Source organism: Geotrypetes seraphini, chromosome 1 (assembly GCF_902459505.1).
Source record: "Geotrypetes seraphini chromosome 1, aGeoSer1.1, whole genome shotgun sequence".
Lineage (NCBI taxonomy): Eukaryota > Metazoa > Chordata > Amphibia > Gymnophiona > Dermophiidae > Geotrypetes > Geotrypetes seraphini.
Window position 1 is genome coordinate 462,718,651 of NC_047084.1, and position 20,576 is coordinate 462,739,226.

Below are 20,576 nucleotides of genomic sequence, written 5' to 3' on the forward strand. Positions count from 1 at the left end.
CTATCACTTGCACTGGCCTCAGCTCTCCTTCTGACATCACTTCCTGGTCGCAGGACCAAGAAGTGAAAGAAAAAGGAGAGTTGAGGCCAGCGCGAACAGCAGGTAGGAGATGCTGCTGGCTGCCGGCAAAGATTTGAAGAGGTATGTGGCCTCACCAATTTCTTACTGTACACACTTAAATATGCAAAATGCTGTTCTTGCTCCCCTTTTTAACCATCTTCCTCTCCCCTGTGCCATTCCTCCTTCCCCTCATCTTCAATGACACAAATCCTGGAATTAACCAGAAGTGTCCTCCGCCTGCAGCTAACCCCCTTAGGGTAGGAGGGAGGGCATGTTACCTGGATAAAGCTGGCATTGATGTAGTCTGACTGTCCTTCCTCCACCCTCAGAGTGAGAGGCACCCGTGTCTGGTCATCTGTACAGAGAAGAAACTGTGAGCTGGGAGGGGATATGAGGGCTGCTAACAAGCTCCTGCTCATCATGAACAGCTAACTTCACCCTCAGTGAATCTGTGGACAAACTGGACATACTTTCAATTCCTCCTTTAAAAAAAAAAAAGAAGAGAGAGACACTAGAGGTCTCCCAGATGCAACTGACCTAAAACTAGAACTGGCTTAGCAGGTCTCTGACCCCCTCTATCTGCTTGGCACCTTTTCACAACACTGGACTGACTGGAAAAATATTAAGAAAAATAATTAATCCTTCTGATCATTATTTGAGTTTACCCTCCTGTCTTCCATCCAATTAATAATTCCTTAATTTAATGCTTTCAAATGGGGCATGCTTGCAGCCTCCTCCGAGGCGAAATGTGTTTGCTGTCCAGTTTAAATGAATTCTTCCATGGAATAAATGAGGTTAGGAGAACTAAACATTGTTAACAGGAAATGCCAGGTTTTTATCATTTGTTTCCAGCACTGAGGGCCATTTCTAGGATGTGCAAGGTAGTTGGAATGAGGGGCCTCAGGAAGTCATCTAGCATTGATAGAAGGAGGGAACTTGAAGGGGCTACAAGGGTCAACTAGTTTGGTCCTTGTCCCCATGCAGGATCCCTTATACCTAAACCAGTCCCACTTTTGCTATTGGTTCATTTATGGATCTGTAGCTATAGATGCACTGGGGGCAAACAAGGGGCTGGCATGGTCACTTTAGCATGGCGGCTATCCTAAGGAGTGCCAGGCCTACTGAATGCTCACATGGCAGGATGTCTTTGTAGCGATTCTTCTTGATGTTCTCCTTATTCCTGCCAACCTCCGTAGAGAAGTCCTCAGCCTGGCGCAAAATGGCTGTTTGGTTCTTGATTTCCTAGACAAAAGACAAACTTGTCAGTAAGGTGTTTGCCGAGCTCTAATCCTCGGCTCCCACTTTTACCAGTCTAGTGCTTCCTCTGTCCGTACTTCCACTATCTCTCTCCCTTTCTCTTTCCACATATCACCCCTCCCTCGAGCTCTCTTCTTCCCTCCCTAAGTCTCTGTTTATGTCTGAGTGCATCTTAATCGTTCTTTCTCTTTCCACCCCTGCCTTCCTCCTTTATTTCACTGCCTTTCTCTGCATCTTTCTTACCCTCAGCTCTGATTTGTGAGTCAGACACCATTCATAACTTAGACTCTGTTCAGTGGCTCAGCACACGTGTGTCACTGCAAAACTATCCACTGCTCTGGAAATACCATGGCACTAGCACTGAGTAGTTTTCCAGCGACACTTAAATCTCAGATATTCCTCCAGGAAGTGTAGTTCCTCTTTCCCCTTTTCTTCAGTCCCTCTTTCCTTCCTCCTCCCCCCACATCCCCTTGTCTGACTGGATAGGGCAAGAGGCAGCAGTATCCTTTCACACACCCTGGCATAGGAATAAGGTTCACTGCTGCTATGGAAGACACAAAAACAGACCCATCTGGAAACATTATCTCACGTAAGTCTCAAAAGCACACACCATTTAGAAGTAGACGTCCACTCTTATTAAGGATCTCACGCATCTCACACACATTCACACATCTTCTCCAAAACTAAAGTCCACTTCAATCTTCCTTCAAGAGCTGCATGTCGCCATGCCAGAGCACTAGTTACCCAATCAGATTTCACAATGTTGACAGAATTGTGCACAATATTCTAAATGAGGTCTCACCAGAGCAGTGGCATAGTGAGGATAGGAGGTGTCCTCCTCTCCAACCTCCCCATGTCACCCCTCCCCAAGCTCCTTCCGCATCCCACACGACATACTTGCACCCTCCCTTCCCACCCCTTTACCTCATTAAATCTTCACCAGCGCGAGCAGCTTCTCCGGCCTGCTGCTCGTGCTGGCGTTTGCTTTCCCTCTGACATCACTTCCTGGCCCTGCCACCTAGAAGTGATTTCAGAGGAAGCCAGGCTGGCGCGAGTAGCAGGCCAGAGTAGTTGCTCGCACTGGCAAAGATTTAAAGAGGTACAGGGGCGGGGAAGGGAGGGCGCAAGCATGGGAGGGGTAGAGAGATGGCAGCACCCTGGGCAGTATGCCTCCCCCCCCTTACTATGCCACTGCACCAGGGTCTTATAGAAGGGCATCAATACTTCCTTTTCCCTGCTGACCATTTCTCTTCCTGTGCACCCAAGCATCCTTCTAGTTTTCACCGTTGCCTTTTCAACCTCTTTGGCCACCTTAAGATCATCACATACTATCACACCCAAGTCCTGCACCTCTTTCATAGAAACATAGAAGATGACGGCAGAAAAGGGCTATAGCCCATCAAGTCTGCCCACCCTACTGTCCCTTCCTCTTAAGTCTATACCTAGTGACTATTTATTCGACCCTCGTAGGGATCCCACATAGGTATCCCATTTATTCTTAAAGTCCAGCACGCTGCTGGCCTCGATCACCTGCGCTGGAAGCTCATTCCAACGGTCAACCACTCTTTCTGTGAAGAAGTACTTCCTGATGTCGCCATGAAATTTCCCGCCCCTGAGTTTGAGCGGATGCCCTCTGGTGACAGAGGGTCCCCTGAGAAAAAAGATATCATCTTCCACCTCGATACGTCCTGTGATGTATTTAAATGTCTCAATCATGTCTCCCCTCTCCCTACGTTCTTCTAGCGTGTAGAGCTGTAGTTTGTTTAGTCTCTCCTCGTACGAGAGACCTTTGAGACCCGAGATCCTCCTGGTGGCCATCCGTTGAACCGACTTGACTCTAAGCACATCTTTACGGTAATGTGGCCTCCAGAATTGTACACAGTATTCCAGATGAGGTCTCACCATGGTTCTGTACAATGGCATTATGACTTCAGGCTTCTTGCTGACAAAGCTTCTACTGATACATCCCATCATCTGCCTTGCTTTAGATGAAGCCTTCTCCACTTGATTGGCAGTTTTCATGTCTGCACTGATGATTACTCCTAGGTCTCGTTCCGCTGAAGTACTAGTTAAAGTTTCTCCATTCAAGGTGTAATTTCTGCATGGATTACCGCTACCGAGGTGCATAACCTTGCATTTCCCAGCGTTGAAGTCCAGCTGCCAGGTCGAGGACCATCTTTCCAATGTAAGCAGGTCCTGTGCCATACTATCCTGTAAATTACATTCACTTACTGTATTGCATAGTTTAGCGTCGTTGGCGAATAATGTTATTTTACCCTGAAGCCCCTGAGTCAGATCTCCTATGAATATGTTGAAAAGGAGTGGACCCAGGACTGAACCCTGCGGTACTCCGCTGGTCACCTCCGATGTTTTAGAGAGGGTACCGTTAACTATTACCCTTTGAAGTCTTCCACTTAGCCAATCATTGACCCAAGTAGTTAGTGTTTCTCCTAACCCTATCGATTTCATTTTGCTCAACAGCCTGCGATGTGGGACGCTATCAAATGCTTTACTGAAATCCAGGTACACGATGTCCATAGACTCTCCCAAGTCTAGCTTCTTTGTCACCCAGTCAAAGAAGCTGATGAGATTGGATTGGCAGGACCTACCCTTGGTGAATCCATGTTGATTGGGATCCCGTAGATTCCCCTCATACAGGATCGTGTCTAATTTGCGTTTAATTAAAGTTTCCATGAGTTTACACACTATTGATGTGAGGCTCACCGGTCTGTAATTCGCAGCCTCTGTCCTGCAACCCTTTTTGTGCAGAGGAATGACGTTGGCTGTTTTCCAGTCCAAGGGTACTCTCCCCGTGCTTAGGGAGAGATTGAAGAGTGTGGCTAGTGGTATTGCCAGGACATCGCACAACTCTTTGAGCACTCTTGGGTGCAGATTATCTGGTCCCATGGCTTTATTTACCTTTAGTCTTGACAGTTCGCTGTAAACTTCACCTGGTGTGAACTCAAAATTCTGAAACGGATCGTCCGCACTTGACTTAGCCTCTAACTGAGGACCATGTCCTGGTGCCTCGCAAGTGAAGACCGAGCAGAAGTATTCGTTCAGTAGTTCAGCTTTATCTGGATCTGCTTCCACGTAATTCCCATCCGGTTTGCTAAGGCGTACTATCCCGTCTGTGTTCTTTTTCCTATCACTAATATACCTGATGAAGGATTTGTCCCCCTTCTTAATGTTCTTTGCTAGAGTTTCTTCCACTCGAAGTTTGGCCTCCCTAATTGCTGTTTTGACCGCTGTAGATCTGGTCCTATATTCCATGATAGCTTCTCTTGTTTCCGTACGCTTGTAGGAAAGAAATGCTTTTTTCTTTTCCTTAACAAGGTGTGAGATCTCTGCGGTGAACCATTGGGGTTTATTGTTTCTTTGTCGTTTGTTTACTGATTTTATGAAGCGGCTAGTTGCTTCATGTATGATTGATTTCAGTGTTAACCACTTAGCTTCTACATCATCGGTCTCCACTTGGTCCTGCAGCGTCTGATGGACGAAATCTCCCATGCGTGCAAAGTCTGTGCCGTGGAAATTGAGTACCTTTGTTTTCGTGTTTGATCTAGGGAAGCCTTTCCTAAGATTGAACCATACTATGTTGTGGTCGCTGGAGGCTAGCGTATCTCCTACTGAGACCTCTGAGACGCTTTCCCCGTTGGTGAGTACCAGGTCGAGGATTGCCTGGGCCCTAGTGGGCTCCATTACCATTTGTTTGAGACGGGCTCCCTTTAAGGAGTTTAATAGCCTCCTACTAGCGCTGGTTGTCCCTGAAAGTGTGCTCCAGTCTGCATCAGGCATATTGAAGTCCCCAAGTAGTACAGTGTCTCCCCTTAGAGTGATATTCTCAATGTCTTCAATTAAGTCTGTGTCCATGTCATCCAGTTGTCTAGGGGGTCTGTATACCACACCAAGATACAGGCACTTTTCTCTGCCTCTTGCCAGGTTTACCCAGAGGGATTCCCCTGTGTATTTGACCTCTGTAATCCTGATGGTTTTGATGTCCTCTTTAATATATAATGCTACCCCACCACCTAACCTGCCCTCTCTATCCCGACGAAGTAATTTGTAACCCGGTATAGCCATATCCCACCCATGAGAGTCTGTTAGCTAAGTTTCAGATATCGCCACCACGTCTAGGTCTGCATTCCTTATTTCAGTCTCTAATTCTAGAATTTTATTACCTAAACTGTGTGCATTAACATACATAGCCCTCCACTCTTTATGTTTGCTAAATCCCTTTGATACTTTTTCTACCTGAGTTGGTATGACCCCTAGAGAACTGTTTGCAGTGTGGGTACTTACCTCGGAGCTTTGACTCATCTCATCAGGATAGTTCCTTACTGCGCTGGTATGTGAGTGGGTACCCTCCCCCGACTTACCTAGTTTAAAGCCCTGCGAAGCAGGCGGGCTAGTCGGTGTCCAAAGACGTACTTACCTCTACTGGTCAGATGGAGTCCGTCTGGTCCCCGAAGTCCCTCTCCATGGTTCAGGAATCCGAACCATTAGCCACTCGTTAGTCACTCAGGATACGCTCGTCCCTGGCTCTCCCCTTGCCTCTAACTGGGAGGATAGAGGAGAAGACCACCTGCGCTCCGGTCTGCTTCAGCCTCTCGCCCAGGGCTCTAAAGTCTCTGGTGATGTTCTCCGGGGTGTTCCTTGCAGTGTCGTTTGTCCCCACATGGACGAGAAGCATGGGAAAGTTGTCCTTGGGTTTGAGTAGTCTATCAAGACAGGTGGTGACATCCCGTACTCTGGCTCCAGGCAGACAGCAAACCTCCCTTGACTGCATATCCGGTCTGCAAATTGGTCCCTCGGTGCCCCTCAGCATGGAGTCCCCAATAACTATTACTCTGCGCTTCTTCTTAGGGGGTTGGTCAGTTGTTCCCGGAGATGGAGCATAAAAGTTCTTCACCCCCCTAAACTGTATTGTTCCCTCAGAGTTTTCATGCCTAAACGCATGACCTTGCATTTCTTAGCATTAAATTTTAGCTGCCAAATTTCAGACCATTCCTCAAGCTTCACTAGGTCCTTCCTCGTGTTATTTACCTATCAGGGCCATCTACTCTATTGCAGATTTTGGTGTTATCCGCAAAGATGCAAATCTTACCAGACAGCCATGTTTTACCAGACAATTTTACCATATATTGTGTCGACATTGTAATGTAGCATATTATGCTATACTTTGATTGTAATTTGAATATTTTTACTGCTGTAATTGTCTACTGTTTATGTTTGACTTATTCTTGCTGTACAGTACCTTGAATGAATTCCTTCAAAAAGGTGGTAAATAAATCCCAAGAAATAAATTCAGATCCCCTTTATAAACTAACATAAGTAGGGGGAGGGTGCAGCCTGGACAGGAAAGAAAATCATTTGGTGCTGCCACAGGGGAACAAACATGGCACTGGGTCTTTGTTAGGAGGATACAATGTGGTGTGCATGGAAATAAAAATGGAACTTATCACAGGATCTGATGTACTAGCTCAAGGTCCTGCTGTATCCCTGGCCATTGCTAATAGGAAGTCCATATTGGAGGAGGGGGCAGGAACATGGCAGAACACTGAACCTGTGCTTTGGCCCATAGGCCCTGTGCTTACTTTTTCTTGTGTTGCTGCTGCTGCTTCAGGGTTTTCAAGATACCGGGTTGAGAGGTGGTGAGAGACAGAGAGAGGGGAGATGCTAGATTTTGGGTGGGGGGGTGGGGGGGAGAGAGCAAATGCTGAATGAAGTGGAGTAAATCCCACCTGAGAAGCCTCAACAATGCAGAGAGGCTCATGGAAAGTGGGGGGGGGGGGCTCCCTTGTAGACATTCCCATATAGATGGATCCTTCTTGTTCTGGGCCCTTCATTTGAACTTCTGCCACTGGCTGGACGGAGGGTAAAGACAGAGGGAGAGAGAAAGAGAGTGGGCAAATACTGGATGGAAGTGGGAAGAGAAACAGAGGAGAAAGAAGACAGATGAGGGAAGAAACAGAGAGGAAAATGCTGAACAAAGTTGAAAGAGGAGACGTGTGGGGAGGAGACTGCGCATACACAAACTGGCCTAGAGATGTCAGAGACCTATATTACAGCCAATGGCATAGCTATCATTGAGCAAGCCCGTCAAAATGCCCAGGGCAGCCTGCAGCTGAACCCTTCCTTCTGCATGCTGAAGTCCGGCATCCCCCTCCACCTGCACTCAGCTACCTACCCACCTTACCAGGGCCTCCATAGCTACAGCGTCAGAGACAGCACTAAAGGTTGCCTCTCTGGCCAGCTATACTGATGCAACTTCCTGTGGGTGAGACAAGGCAGAGGAAAGGTCCTACCAACCAAATAGGCAGCCTTTAGCACTGTCTCTGATGCTGTAGCTGAGAGCAGGGGGAGATGCCATACTTGAGGAGAATGTTGGACCTGGGGTGGGTGCCGGAGCTGAGGTGGCCCATCTCAGTCCTCTTGCCTAGGGCCTACTATGTCACTGTCTATAGTGTTGCTTTTACACGGTATTTTGTGTACATGGAGTGTAGTATATTTTCTGCAAGCGTAGTACGCTGTATTTTTCTGTGATGTGTTCAGTATCCTAGAGAAGCAGTGCTGGAAGGTCCTCAGGGCGTCACATAGTTCACTCCTATCTCCAGGCAGAACCCAGTGTGCCTAAACCATCCCTTAAACCCATGCATATAACCTATATATTAGTTGTAGACAACCAATTCTCAAAGATCTAGTCCCTGCCATATGCCACTAAAGAAATTGTTCTGGACATCCCAAAGTTGGCTCCTAACTCACTCCTTGTGCCTGCAAAAACCAGCCCATAATGTTCGAGGATCAGTTTTCTCACCCAAGTCTGAACTATCATAGGAGCTGTATATTACTCAACATGTTTGAATGTTTCTCCCATATCCATCTCCCTTCTTTCATACAGAGCATAAATGTTTAAGACCTTAAAAACTTGATTTTGCATAGTGCATCTAGGTTAGAAATGGACATCAAAGTCCAGACATTTACAATTTTCAGTCTATTTCACAAAAGGCCTGCTGAACACAAAGCCTTTAGTACAATAGATGGATTTCCCTAAGAATGCAGCATGAACAAGTAATTTGTGAAAATGCACAATCAAATAAGTGGGGAAAGCATGCACAGTATGTCTGGTGGAATTCTTTCCAACTCCTCTGCATATAAATGAATATGTATTTGTGAGTAGCGAAGAGAGAGTGATTTGGTGTGTTTATGTATACAAGGGGGTGCTGAAAAGTTCTCAGCCCAACCAAGAACAGAATGACATTGGATATGATTCTATCAATGTTCTAAAACAATGTCAAAATACAGAATTTCAGCTACACTCTTTTCAGCTACAGTGGCAAAACAATGCTCAGAATATAGGAAGTTGGTTGGTTGGGCTGAGAACTTTTCAGCACCCCCTCGTATATGTTTGTGTATATATGTGCATGTGTGTTTGTTTGTGTGTATGTTTACATGCATGGGTGTAGTTTGGGGAGGGTAAAGTGAGCTTTGCCTCCCTTCAAATACTGCTAGATGGAGTCCCTCCCTCTCCCTCCCCTTCCTCATGTGGTCCAGCATCTCCCCCTCTCTCTCCCCTTCGTGCTCCTTTCCCAATGGAAAGAATTATACAAAAGGGGTCAAGAATGTTTATCTGTCCATCTCGAGAAAAAATTTAATGGAATAGGACAAAACTTAGCATAAGGGAAAACTAGTAAAAGATACAAGAAGTTCAAAATTGAGGCAAATTGAAGGAAGTTAATTTCTTTTGCTGCAGCTCTTTCTGGAGAAAGTTTGAGTTGCTTGGGAATCAAAAATGTTTCTGAGCCCCTGCCTACAGCCACAAGCTGTAAATAGTTCTGTGGGGCAATTGCTCAGAGCAGAAGTGAAATCATCCATATTTGAGGTCATGGAGCAGCCTTGGGCTGGGCTCACTACAAATGCAAAGAAGGATAGTGACTCTATGAGTGTTGCTTTTTCCCAAGAAGGGTCTCAACCTCAAACTGGTGGGACCCAAGCAGCTTTGGTGACACCTTTACCCCAGAAGCCATCTTTGGATCTTTCTACAACTCTGCAAAGACCAACAATTATCACCTGGGACTTTTTGTGGAATGTATTGGTAAGACTAGATTCTTCTCTTGCTGCTTGCTCTACCGACCTTAACACTAGCAAAAGAACTGCAAAACAAAATCCAATTAACTGAGCAACAGAGACACACAGAAAGGGAAAATTGATACCCTAGAAAAGGAGATGGAAACTAAAAAAAAAAGTCAGTAATACTTTCATTGAATTTTTGGAGAATTATGTGTCTTAACCTTAGGATCTTGGATTTTGCAAGGGTCCAAGATATATCACCATTGGATCTTTTTAAAAAGTATATGCTGAGAATTTAAAGATATCATCAGAATTATTGCTATTGAGGGTTAAAGCCTCCTCACTCTTGGTACTCATAAAGAACTGAGAATAAGGCTTCGAGACCAATGTGGAAGGGAATGTATGTAAGCTCCCCATGGAGCTTACATACATCGGTCCCCAAGGACAGATTGTTCCTGTCTAAAGGAACTGCACATGTGACCTCGTTCTAATAACATAAGGGCATGAAGACATTTACGCCAAGCCCAAAATGAGGTAGAATCAGCAGAGATCCAAACCCCTAATATTACATATTTAGCCAACAACTGAGCCTTTCTCACAAACAGTTTATGAAAATGGGTATCAAGACGTAAAGCCTCACCCACAGGTGAGGAAATATTTTGCCCTAAAAGGGCTTCCAAGTATCTAACCACTCGTCTCCAAAATGCTTTAATCACCAGACATCCCCAAAAGGCATGAAAAAAAAAAGACTTCACCCCCAGATCACACTTCTCACATTGAGGCGATTCCACCAGCCAGTTGACGTGAGTAAAAATTTTCTGTTATGTAACCCTGTGAGCACTTTTTATAGATACACACATGCATAAACACTCACAGAGAAGGTGGAAAGAATTTGATGAGCCATGCTCTACATGCTTTCCCTGCTTGTTTGCCTTAGTTTAACTACCGTATATGTGTCATGAAAAGGGACCAAGACTTAGAAACTGAATTATTCAGCTGGCTAAATAATCAAGAAGATGCTGATTCAAATGCAACAAACCACATCTTTCTATCATTTAATTTGCCAGAGATATACCGTTTCAATTAACATATAATTCAACAAAATAAATGACACAAATGTTTACAGCCACTCTGAATTTTATTCAGCTACTGGATGTTTAGCGTAACTTAGAGGAAACAGTGTATGAGCATCACTTTTTTTAAGGACAGTAGGGGAACTTTTGAGCATACCAGAGAAGGACATCTTCACTGTCTACCAGCTGCCTCCTTCAGTACTTCTGCTACTGATGGTATTATGCAACTGTATATACTACAGGGAATTAAGTACCAACAACATCAAAATAATGCAACATATTAAACAGAATAGTATTTGCAGTATTCTGGAAATATATGCAGGTACTTTAACATCTGGCTCTCAGTCAACCCTAGCTCCCTAGTCCAGCATTTTCTTGTTGGCTATTTGAACAGTGATATTACTAGCAACCACAAAATAATTTACCAATCAATGTTTTTGGTAGGTTGCCAAATGGCCACCAGACTTCAGCTCTGCTAGCCTTTAGTTTGCCGTTGAGTTTCCAAACATTAGATACAGCTGGTATAGATATTATACATTATGGGGTTCATAATCGAAAGAGAAAAATGTCCAAAAACTGGCCTAAGTCGGCACTTGGAAGAACATTTCCCAAATATGTCCAAGTGCCGATACTAAAAATGGGTTTTAGACATATTTCTAAACGACCTAGGCCTTCATAATGTCGCTGAACGACCAAAGCTAAACGGGGCGTTTCGGGAGGAGTGTCGAGGGCGGGAGTTGGGCGGGACGTGGGTCAGCTTAGACTTAGTCGTACAGCATGTATAACCGAAAGTTATACAGCCCACGATCGACGGAACTTGGACATTGTGACTTAGACCATATAAAACATGGTCTAAGTCACAAAAACCCACCTAAAGTCACCAGATAAGCACTGCAAACACATAAAACAGACCCCCCACACACTACTCCAGTGATCACCAACTACCCCATCCCCATAAAAATATTAATACACCTTTAAAATTCAGCCTCCAGACCATCATCACCTGGCCGCCTGGCATAGGAAAACCTAGTTGTCCAGCATAGAGGCAGCTTAAGTCATATTGGGGATGGGTTAGGGACTTATAGAGAGGAGGACTCATGCCCATAAGCCCCTGTAATCAATGCATTGATACTGAAACATGTGCACTCTCCTATACACCCCAAATCCCTTTTCTACTGGCATATAAGTGGCTCCTGCAGCCATAAGGGCTATTGGGGTGGTAGATAAGTGGGTCTAGGGGATTATGGATGTGGTTTGAGGGACTCACCATGACCTATAAGGGAGCTGTAGTGAGAAAACATGGCACCCTTTTTGTGAAGTTCACAGCAGTGTAAGGTACCCCACTATTTAGGTGGCATGTCTGGGTGTTCAGTCCATCACTTTGCAGACCCCTCCCACGTCCAACAGGACTTGTTCTAGGCGTTTTGGACTTGGACGAAAAGTTGGACAGAAATGTGGTATAAAGATGGATGCTTTAGTGACTTGGACGATCAGAACGGCAGGACGTATAATTAGATGATTTTCAAAAGTAAAAAAAATTTTTGGATGTATTTTTCGAAAATGTGTCCTAGGCTATTTTTTACTTTGGACGACTTGCGAGTTAGACATAAAAGGACTTAGACGTCCCTTTCGATTATGCCCTTCCACCTGTATCTAATGGATGGAGCAGCAAGCTGAGAAATGGGGAAGCCAGGATTCAAATCCCACTGCCACTCCTTGAGATCTTGGACATGTCACTTAACTCTCTACTGCATTAAGTACAAAACTTAATTATAAGCCCTCCAAGTACAGGGAAATCCTACTGAAGCTGAATGTTACTTGCCTTGAGCTACTACTGAGAAAGGTATGATCTAAATCCAAATCCCAAATCTAGTACCAGGCATACTTTGAAGTATGAGCAAAACACTACACTAATGTCAATCAGGACCTACAGAGCAGTTTTACCATAATAGCAGGACCAACCTAGGAAAATACAGCACTACAAGCACTGCTGTGGGTTCTAGAACATCAATAAACATAATGGAAAACTAAACAAGACAAATTAGTACAGATCAATCCTGCACAGTCAATGCTAACAGAAAACCACATCTCTTTCACACACGCAGAACACAGATAGACTCTCACCAGTATAGAATAAATAACCACAAATTAAAAATAGAATTATGTAGACAGAAATTAAACTGACCCCCCCAAGAAACCAGACTCTGCAACTAGTGAACCACAGAGAATAGAAAATGATGCATATACTCCTGTACTGTGCAAAATATAAAGATAGCAGACATAAATTTAAAACACTATTTCAATCAAAAAGGAAATGATGATGATACCTAAGTACATTTTTCGATTAGCTTTCAAAGACCAAAACCTACTTCCTCAGGTCAGGACAGTATATTGCTGTTATGGTATCATGTCCTGAGGAAAGAGATTTTGGTCCCCATACGTTAGTCAAAAAATGTATTCAATTTTTTTCTGTTTATATTTATTAATGCTTATTAATATAGCTCACTACTTTATTCTAAAATAAAAATTATTTTTTTCTGCCTTTGTTGTCTAGTCATTTTGGTCCCAATTTAGGGCTCCTTTTACGAAGGTGCGCTAGCGTTTTAGCGCACGCACAAGATTAGTGTGCGCTAGCTGAAAAACTACCGCTTAAAAGGAGGCAATAGCAGCTAGCACGCACTAAAGCTGCTAATGCACCTTCGTAAAAGGAGCCCTTAGTTTCTGCTTTCCTTGTCTTAACTCTCTTGCCAGGATTACCTGCCAATTTGTCATTTCTCTCTCTTCTCTCCTTTCAGTTTTGGGTTTTTTTCAATTTCATTTTATGCATCTATTTCTTCTTTTGCATCTATCCAGATTTAATTCTTTCTTATTATTTGGTCTTCAATTTCCTTCCTTTTGCTGTGTCTATCTAAGCTTTCCATCTTTCCCTTACCCCAGCTCCATTATACTTCCTCTTATTCCCCAGTCTCTCACTAACTCTATCTTCTTTCTCTCCCCCATCTCTACTCTTCCATTCCCTAAAATGTTTCACCACAGAAAATGTGCCCCTTCACTATTGTCCCACCATCAAACTGCCCCCACAGATCAAAAACTACCAGTATGTCTGCCACACCCCACGGCAAACTGCTCCATCTCCAAATACTACCCTCCTGCAATTACTCTATCACCTTGCAAACTGTCCCCTGCAAGTACCTCACACCAAAATTCTACTCCCTGTAGCTGCCTATGACTCCACATACTGTCTCCACACCCATAATATATCCCTTGCAACTACCACCACATCCCTAAAGTACCTCCTGCAAACTGCCTCACTCCAAAAAGCTACCCCAGCTGCCATGTCACCCTCTAAACAGACTTACCTCCAAAAAAATACCCCAGCAACTACTACATTATTCTATAACCTACCCCACACACAAACTATTCTACCTACAACTGAGGCATCATCCCTTCCCACAACTTGCCCTCAACCTCACAAACTACCCCTGCCAATACCTCATCACATCATGTTACCACACCTCTAAAACTTGTCCTCCAAAACAAACTCTACATGGTCCAAACTACCCCTCTGCCTCAAGCTTGACACTTTAACTAGTATCCTACCAACTCCAGCTACCCCCAGAGACACAAAACATGCCTAACATACACAACACAGAACATGAATCATATATATATATATATATATATATATATATATATATATACACACTGTATACTGTATATACACTCAAACACGTACATATGTAGACTCCACAAATGTACATACAGAGAATGTTAATATTCTCACATTTATCAACACACAAACACACTTAAACAGATACACACAAATACGTATACTTCCATTACAAGTTAGCATGCACATATATGCAAGCCTGAACATACACATACCAACATGCAAATACAAATACACATGCACAAATACACACCAACCCCACCCCACCATATGCTAAAATGCAGAGAGGGCCATGGGCCATGCTCCGTATGTTTTCCCCACTTGTTCCAACTTCTGTCAGGTTGGAAAGAATAAAACCAGCAGTATTATGTGACAGCTTGTGCACACAAGCATCAAAGCTTTATTTATTTTAGAAATTTCTATACCAAATGGGCCAGTATCCTTTCCATATACAAATGCAATTTTGCAACTTACATGTGTAAGTATCATAGTTTAGAAAACTATACAGACAACAGTAGCGAATTAAGAAGCCAAGCTTCTAAAGTCACAGATCTAAAGTGTTTCAAGTTTATTAAAAAAAAATTTTAAACCGCTTAATCAAATTTCTAAGCGGTGTACAGTATCAATAAAAGTGCCCACTTTTCTAAAGTCCTGGTCAAGCTGAGCAGTTTGCTGGCACTTATACGCTTAAAGGAGGTGCAAACGCCGATATGGAGATTTTAAAAAATCAATGTGTATTAATATGCAAAATTGGAAATACACATATACGTTTGGACCATCTAACCCACATCACATTTGAATCTGTGTGTCCTGTAGAACTTATACAGATAAGGCCTCTTTTACAAAGCCCAAATGCTCCGATGCCCATTCAATTCCTTTGGGCGTTGAAGAATTTATCGCCTGGGCCCGTGCTGATGGCTTTTGTAAAAGAGGGTGATACCTATGTAGTTAAAATAAAATCTCAACTCACAAATAGCAGTTATTCACTTTGCAGTTTCTGGTTCTGATATCCTTCAATGATCCAGATGAGACATTGTAATGAAACATACTACTCTGTCTTATCTATCTATATGCTCCATCTTTGCTTCTCCCCCAAGGCTGTCTATTAAATTGTTTTGTTACATATTGTAATGCCATACTTTGTATTGTTATTTGAATATTTCTACTGTTGATGGCTTCTTTTAATTTATTCAGATTATTTATTGTATTATTCATATTCTTTATACACATCCAGGAGGGGTAAGGGAGGATGGGTGGGAGGAAGTTTGGATTGGTTTAAGAATTTGATGCAGTATGAAAGTGCTGTTTGTTTGATTTTATTATGATATCTTCTTGCACTTTGTATAAGTTATTATATAAAATCAATAAAAACTATAAATCTGAATATTTCTACTGCTGTAAATCTCAATTGCTTATCTTTGACTTATTCTTGCTGTACACTGCCTTGAGTGAATCCCTTTAAAAAGGCGGCAAATAAATCGTAATAAATAAATATAAACAGAGGGCATTTTTACATGTAAATATATGCAACTCCCAAGTCTCTCTCTCCATATGTTTTATGACGAAGGCCACTGATTATTTTAATAGCTGCCCTCTGGCTGACTCCATCCTTTTTATATTTGCTTTAATCTTTCCTTCTAGGGCCACCTGATGACTCCAAATTAGAAAGAATAGGCTATGCCAAACTAGTCCTGGTTTTATTCTCATGACATGGAATTCTAGCTTTTCTTAGATAAACTGAAACGCCAAATTCCACAACCAGATCTGGATCAGTTTGTTCCAAATAGCCTAGAGCTGTCTGGTCATCCTAAAAGGGCCAGAGCCAGATGTGGATGAGATATTCTCTGAAGAAGTTATAGATTACACAGGATTGGTATCCGAAACCTTGAGTCATGAATTATGGAAAGGAAGGTGTGAGCTGAAAGCAGTAGGAGCAGAACCAGATCAGCAGGTGTTCTGTGCTCCTTACCTGAGGAAGCATTAAAGAAATCCATTCTCAGTGATGTTACAACACAGACCCATGCAATGACTTACATAATAATTAAGAATAGACAAGAGTCATTACAGGAAATGCAGGCTTATGCAAGACAGACACAGAGAAAGAGACAGACAGATAAGGGCTATTGGACTTATGGGCCACATTCTCAAAACTTAAGGTTACCTTTAACACGGTCGCTAAAGTGGTTCCATCCGGTTTAGCCTGCATGCATTTTAGCAGCGGATTATCAAAACGGCTTATCGCGGTCTTTAGCAAGCTTTCTAGAAGTCACCAACGCTGCCATGCAAATGGGCTCTTGAATACTGAAACAAGCACTCCGGTGGATTCTTAAACATCACCGAGTCATTCTCCATGAGCAGTACTGGCTTTTGGTGACAAAAATCAGCGATTGGTCCGGGGGTGCCGGTACAGTGCCAGCATTGTTAAAAGTGCATCTTGTGGCATGTGTTTTCATGCCAAACTACCGTAGTCCTGGTTTTATTCTCATGATATGGAATTCTAGCTTTTCTTAGATAAACTGAAACTCCAAATTCCACAACCAGGTCTGGATCATAGCCTGGAGCTGTCTGGTCATCCTAAAAGGGACAGAGCCAGATGTGGATGAGATATTCTCTGGAGAAGTTATAGATTACACAGGATTGGTATCCGAAACCTTGATATAGAGTCATGAATTATGGAAAGAAATGAAAAAAAATTACATGATTCTCATAAATTATAGTCTTTTTTTTTTTTTTGAGGAAGTGGTAAAAGCACTCTTCTTGACCGGGTGTATATTATAGCCGTGTCTTATGAATTATAACAATAATAATAATAACTATTTTTTCTATACCGCCACAATCTTATGACTTCTAGGCGGTTTACAGTGAAGAGAGCTGGACAAACAGCGAATTACAGAATACAAATAGCGAAGAAGTCACTGAACAGTCAATGAATTACAGAATACAATTAGTGAAAAATATACATATTTCTCAAAGTTATCAGCATGTTGTTAATAGTTTTAAATGGTATCTGATTAGGAGACAAATCTATCGAACAGAGCTGTCTTAATTTCTTTCCAAAATGCGCCATAGGTCAAGCTGGTTCTGCTAATGTAATTGCCTAGCCAGGACTGCTGTTTACTAGCTTGAAACTTAAAAGTTTCTGTCCAGAAAGGACCTGTATTTGCAACCAGTGATCTTTGGGTAGGCAAAAAGATTGCAATTTCTGGTTGTCCTAGTGGGGATGTATAGCTCGAAATGTGGTAAGAGATAGGTAGGGACCATTCCCCACACCAGTTTAAAGCAAAAGCAAGAGAATTTGAATATTATTCATGCCTCCATAGGCAACCAGTGTAGCAGTTTGAAGTAGAGACTAACAAGCTCACTTTTCTTTAGTCCGAATATTAAGCGGACAGCCGTGTTCTGCACTATTCTTAATTTTCTCCCAGTTTTTTTAGGTATACCCACGTAGATGATGTTGCAGTAGTCCAATGTGGATAGAACCAATGACTGAACTAGCAGTCTGAAAGATAGAGGGTCAAAATATTTTTTGATGGTCTTTAATTTCCATAGTTCAAAGTAGCACTTTATTGCCACCATGTTCGTGTGTTCGATCATGGTCAAGTGGGTGTCTAATGTGGCTCCTAATATTTTTATGGTTTTTGATATTGGGTAATCGTGACCATTTAGGTGTAATGATGTTATGGTGATTTTGTCTTTTGGGCTTGCCAAGAAAATCTTTGTCTTTTCTGTGTTTAATTTCAATTTAAAATTGATAGTCCACTGTTCAATTTCAGTCATGATATGGGAAATGTGTTCTAAAATTTCATTGGTCACGTTGTTCAGAGGAATTAAAATAGAGATATCATCAGCATATATGTAGTATTTTAGGTTTAACTTTTGTAATAGAAGTCCTAAAGATGAAATATAGATGTTAAATAAGGTGGGTGATAGTGGGGAACCTTGAGGTACCCCTGAAGGATTTTTCCAAGAATTGGAGTATTTCCCCTCGCTGACCACTTGTTACGATCTTTTGGTTAAAAAACCTTGAAACCAATTCCAAACTCTTCCCGAGAGCCCCATTGCGTCTATGCAATGTAGCATTATTTCATGATCCACTAGATCAAATGCACTGCTAAAATCCAGTTGTAAGATCAGAGCACTGGGGTTGAGGATTGAAGCTAAAACTGTCTCTGTGCTGAATCCTTTTCTGAAACCAGATTGGTGTTCACTAAGGAGGTTAAATTTGTCTAGGTGATTCACTAGTTCCAAATTGACCAATCCTTCCAGTAGTTTGGTGAATAAGGGGATACTCGCTATGGGCCTGTAATTGGACTTCAGTGCGATTGAGATCTTCTGGTCTTTAGGGATGGGTGTGATCAGGATGTGTCCCATTTCCTCATGGTATATCCCCCTGATGAGAGTGGTTGTTATCCAATTAAATAAATCCCTTTTAAACTCAGGTACTGCAACTTTCATGATCTTAGATGGGCATTCGTATAGCAAGCAGTTTGATTTGGAGTATTTGTTAAACAATGTGAGGAATTGATGCCAATTAGGGGGCTCAAAATGATCCCAGAGCATGTCCACTCTGGGTACCCTTTCCTGCGGACTGAATTGGAACTCGAAATCGGGTGTGGGTGTAGGTATTGTTGCTCTTAAGTCTAAAATTTTTTTGTTGACGTAGCTGACAAGGGTATAGACCGATGGTATGCGTTCATTATTCTTTTTCAGAACCTGTGTTGTGTCTGTTAGCCCAGTGTTCTTCAACCATTTTACACCTATGGACCGGCAGAAATAAAAGAATTATTTTGTGGACCAGCATTGGTCCGCAGACCGGCGGTTAAAGAACACTGAGCTAAGTCGTGGGCCATCTGGAAGCCTTCCCTCTGATGTTGCGACATCAGAGAGAAGGCTTCTAGTTCAGGCGCAGGACGTGCGTAGGAGCCGCTGCTCGTGGCTTTGTGCACTAAGTCAGTGAGGAAGAGGAAGAGGAAGAGGGAGCCGGCCAGAAGATAACGCCACATCAATCGCACCACGAACCGGTGGTTAAAGAATACTGTTTTGGGCCTGATGCACATGCCGGCCCTGTGAACCAGCAGGAAATTTCTGTGGACCGGCACTGGTCCATGGTGGTTGAAGAACACTATGTTAGCCTATTCACCAGTTTAAACAGTTCTCTGCTATTTATTTTAGATGCTTCTATTTTCTGAGGGAGAAAAGGCATGTCTAAAGCACGCTTGTTAAAAGTCAACGTTGCATCTCCCCACCCGCCGCCAAGCAACAACCCCTGAGCAGCAGAAGAAATGCCCACTCTCTCCCACCACCAAGCAATCCCCCCCCCAACATCCCCTTGGCAGTGGGAGAGATGCCCACTCTTTTTTAAAATCACTATTATAACGGCTGTAACAGCAGCCCATCGTTTTTTGTTTGTGGGTTTTTTCTCTTTATATAATTTTAGGGATCTTTTACTAAAGGCGCGCTAGCCGATTTAGCGAGCGCTAAATGCTAACACGCCCATTATATTCTATGGACGTGCTAAAAGATGGGGTTATTTTTATTGAATATTATACATACAGACAAGCAGATAATACTTGAATACAGTTCTAAAAATAAAACCACAAAACTTCTACAGTGAAAGAAAACCCCTTTAGTAATTAATCATGATATTTAGTCCACAATATTTGAGACCAAGTAAAGGAAATAAAACAAAGGGGAACCCCCCCCCCCAACTTTTCAATACAAGGGAGCAGTGATAAGAGTACAAATCAGCAGCCAATTCGTTTTAAACTAAAGGAGAGATTATTGGCCTAATCATTACTCCTCCTCTTCTTTGGCCACAATAAAGTCTAATAATTGCTTAGGTTCAAAAAACAGGTCATTTTTTCCACTTAAAGTCACAAAACATTTTGCAGGAAATTTCAGTATGAAGCATGCACCCAAGGCTTGGACTCTAGGCCTATATGCAAAAAAAATATTTCTTTCTTTTCTGTGTCACTTGAGATATGTCGGGAAATATACGTACTGTTGAACCTAGGAATTGCTCATTAATGTGTCTGAAATAAATCCAAAGTATTAAGTCCCTATCAAATTCCAGAGCAAATGTCACAATGAGGGTAGTGCTCTCTGTAATAACTTCCAAGGAGTTTTCCAGAAAATTAGTTAAGTTCATTTGAACATCCTTCCCTCTAGCCATATCAGTTGGTGTTGAATTTCCTATATTATTCCCAACAGAGATATATTGAGCTCTCAATACTGGAAGTAAATTCTCAGAGGAAATTAACAATCTCTCTCTCATATATCTCCTTAGAAACATAGAAACATGATGGCAGATAAAGGCCAAATGGCCCATCTAGTCTGCCCATCCGCAGTAACCATTATCTCTTTCTCTCTCTGAGAGATCCCACATGCCTACGTACCATTTCAACAGCTGTAACAATTGGGGATTTTGGAAAATTCAAAATTCTTAA

General features: G+C 42.6%; 1 protein-coding gene across 4 annotated transcripts in view; it reads right to left on the bottom strand.

Moving 5' to 3' along the window:
* The window catches only part of PTPN18 (protein tyrosine phosphatase non-receptor type 18), a 137,186-nt gene that overhangs the window by 84,948 nt on the left and 31,662 nt on the right, over positions 1-20,576 (bottom strand). For all 4 annotated transcript variants that reach the window (XM_033923274.1, XM_033923267.1, XM_033923259.1 and 1 more), the window contains exons 2-3: positions 1,194-1,302; positions 339-415 (exon numbers count right to left, since the gene is read on the bottom strand). In XM_033923274.1, coding sequence (XP_033779165.1) covers positions 339-415; positions 1,194-1,302 — 186 coding nt within the window. The remainder of the gene's footprint in view (positions 1-338; positions 416-1,193; positions 1,303-20,576) is intronic.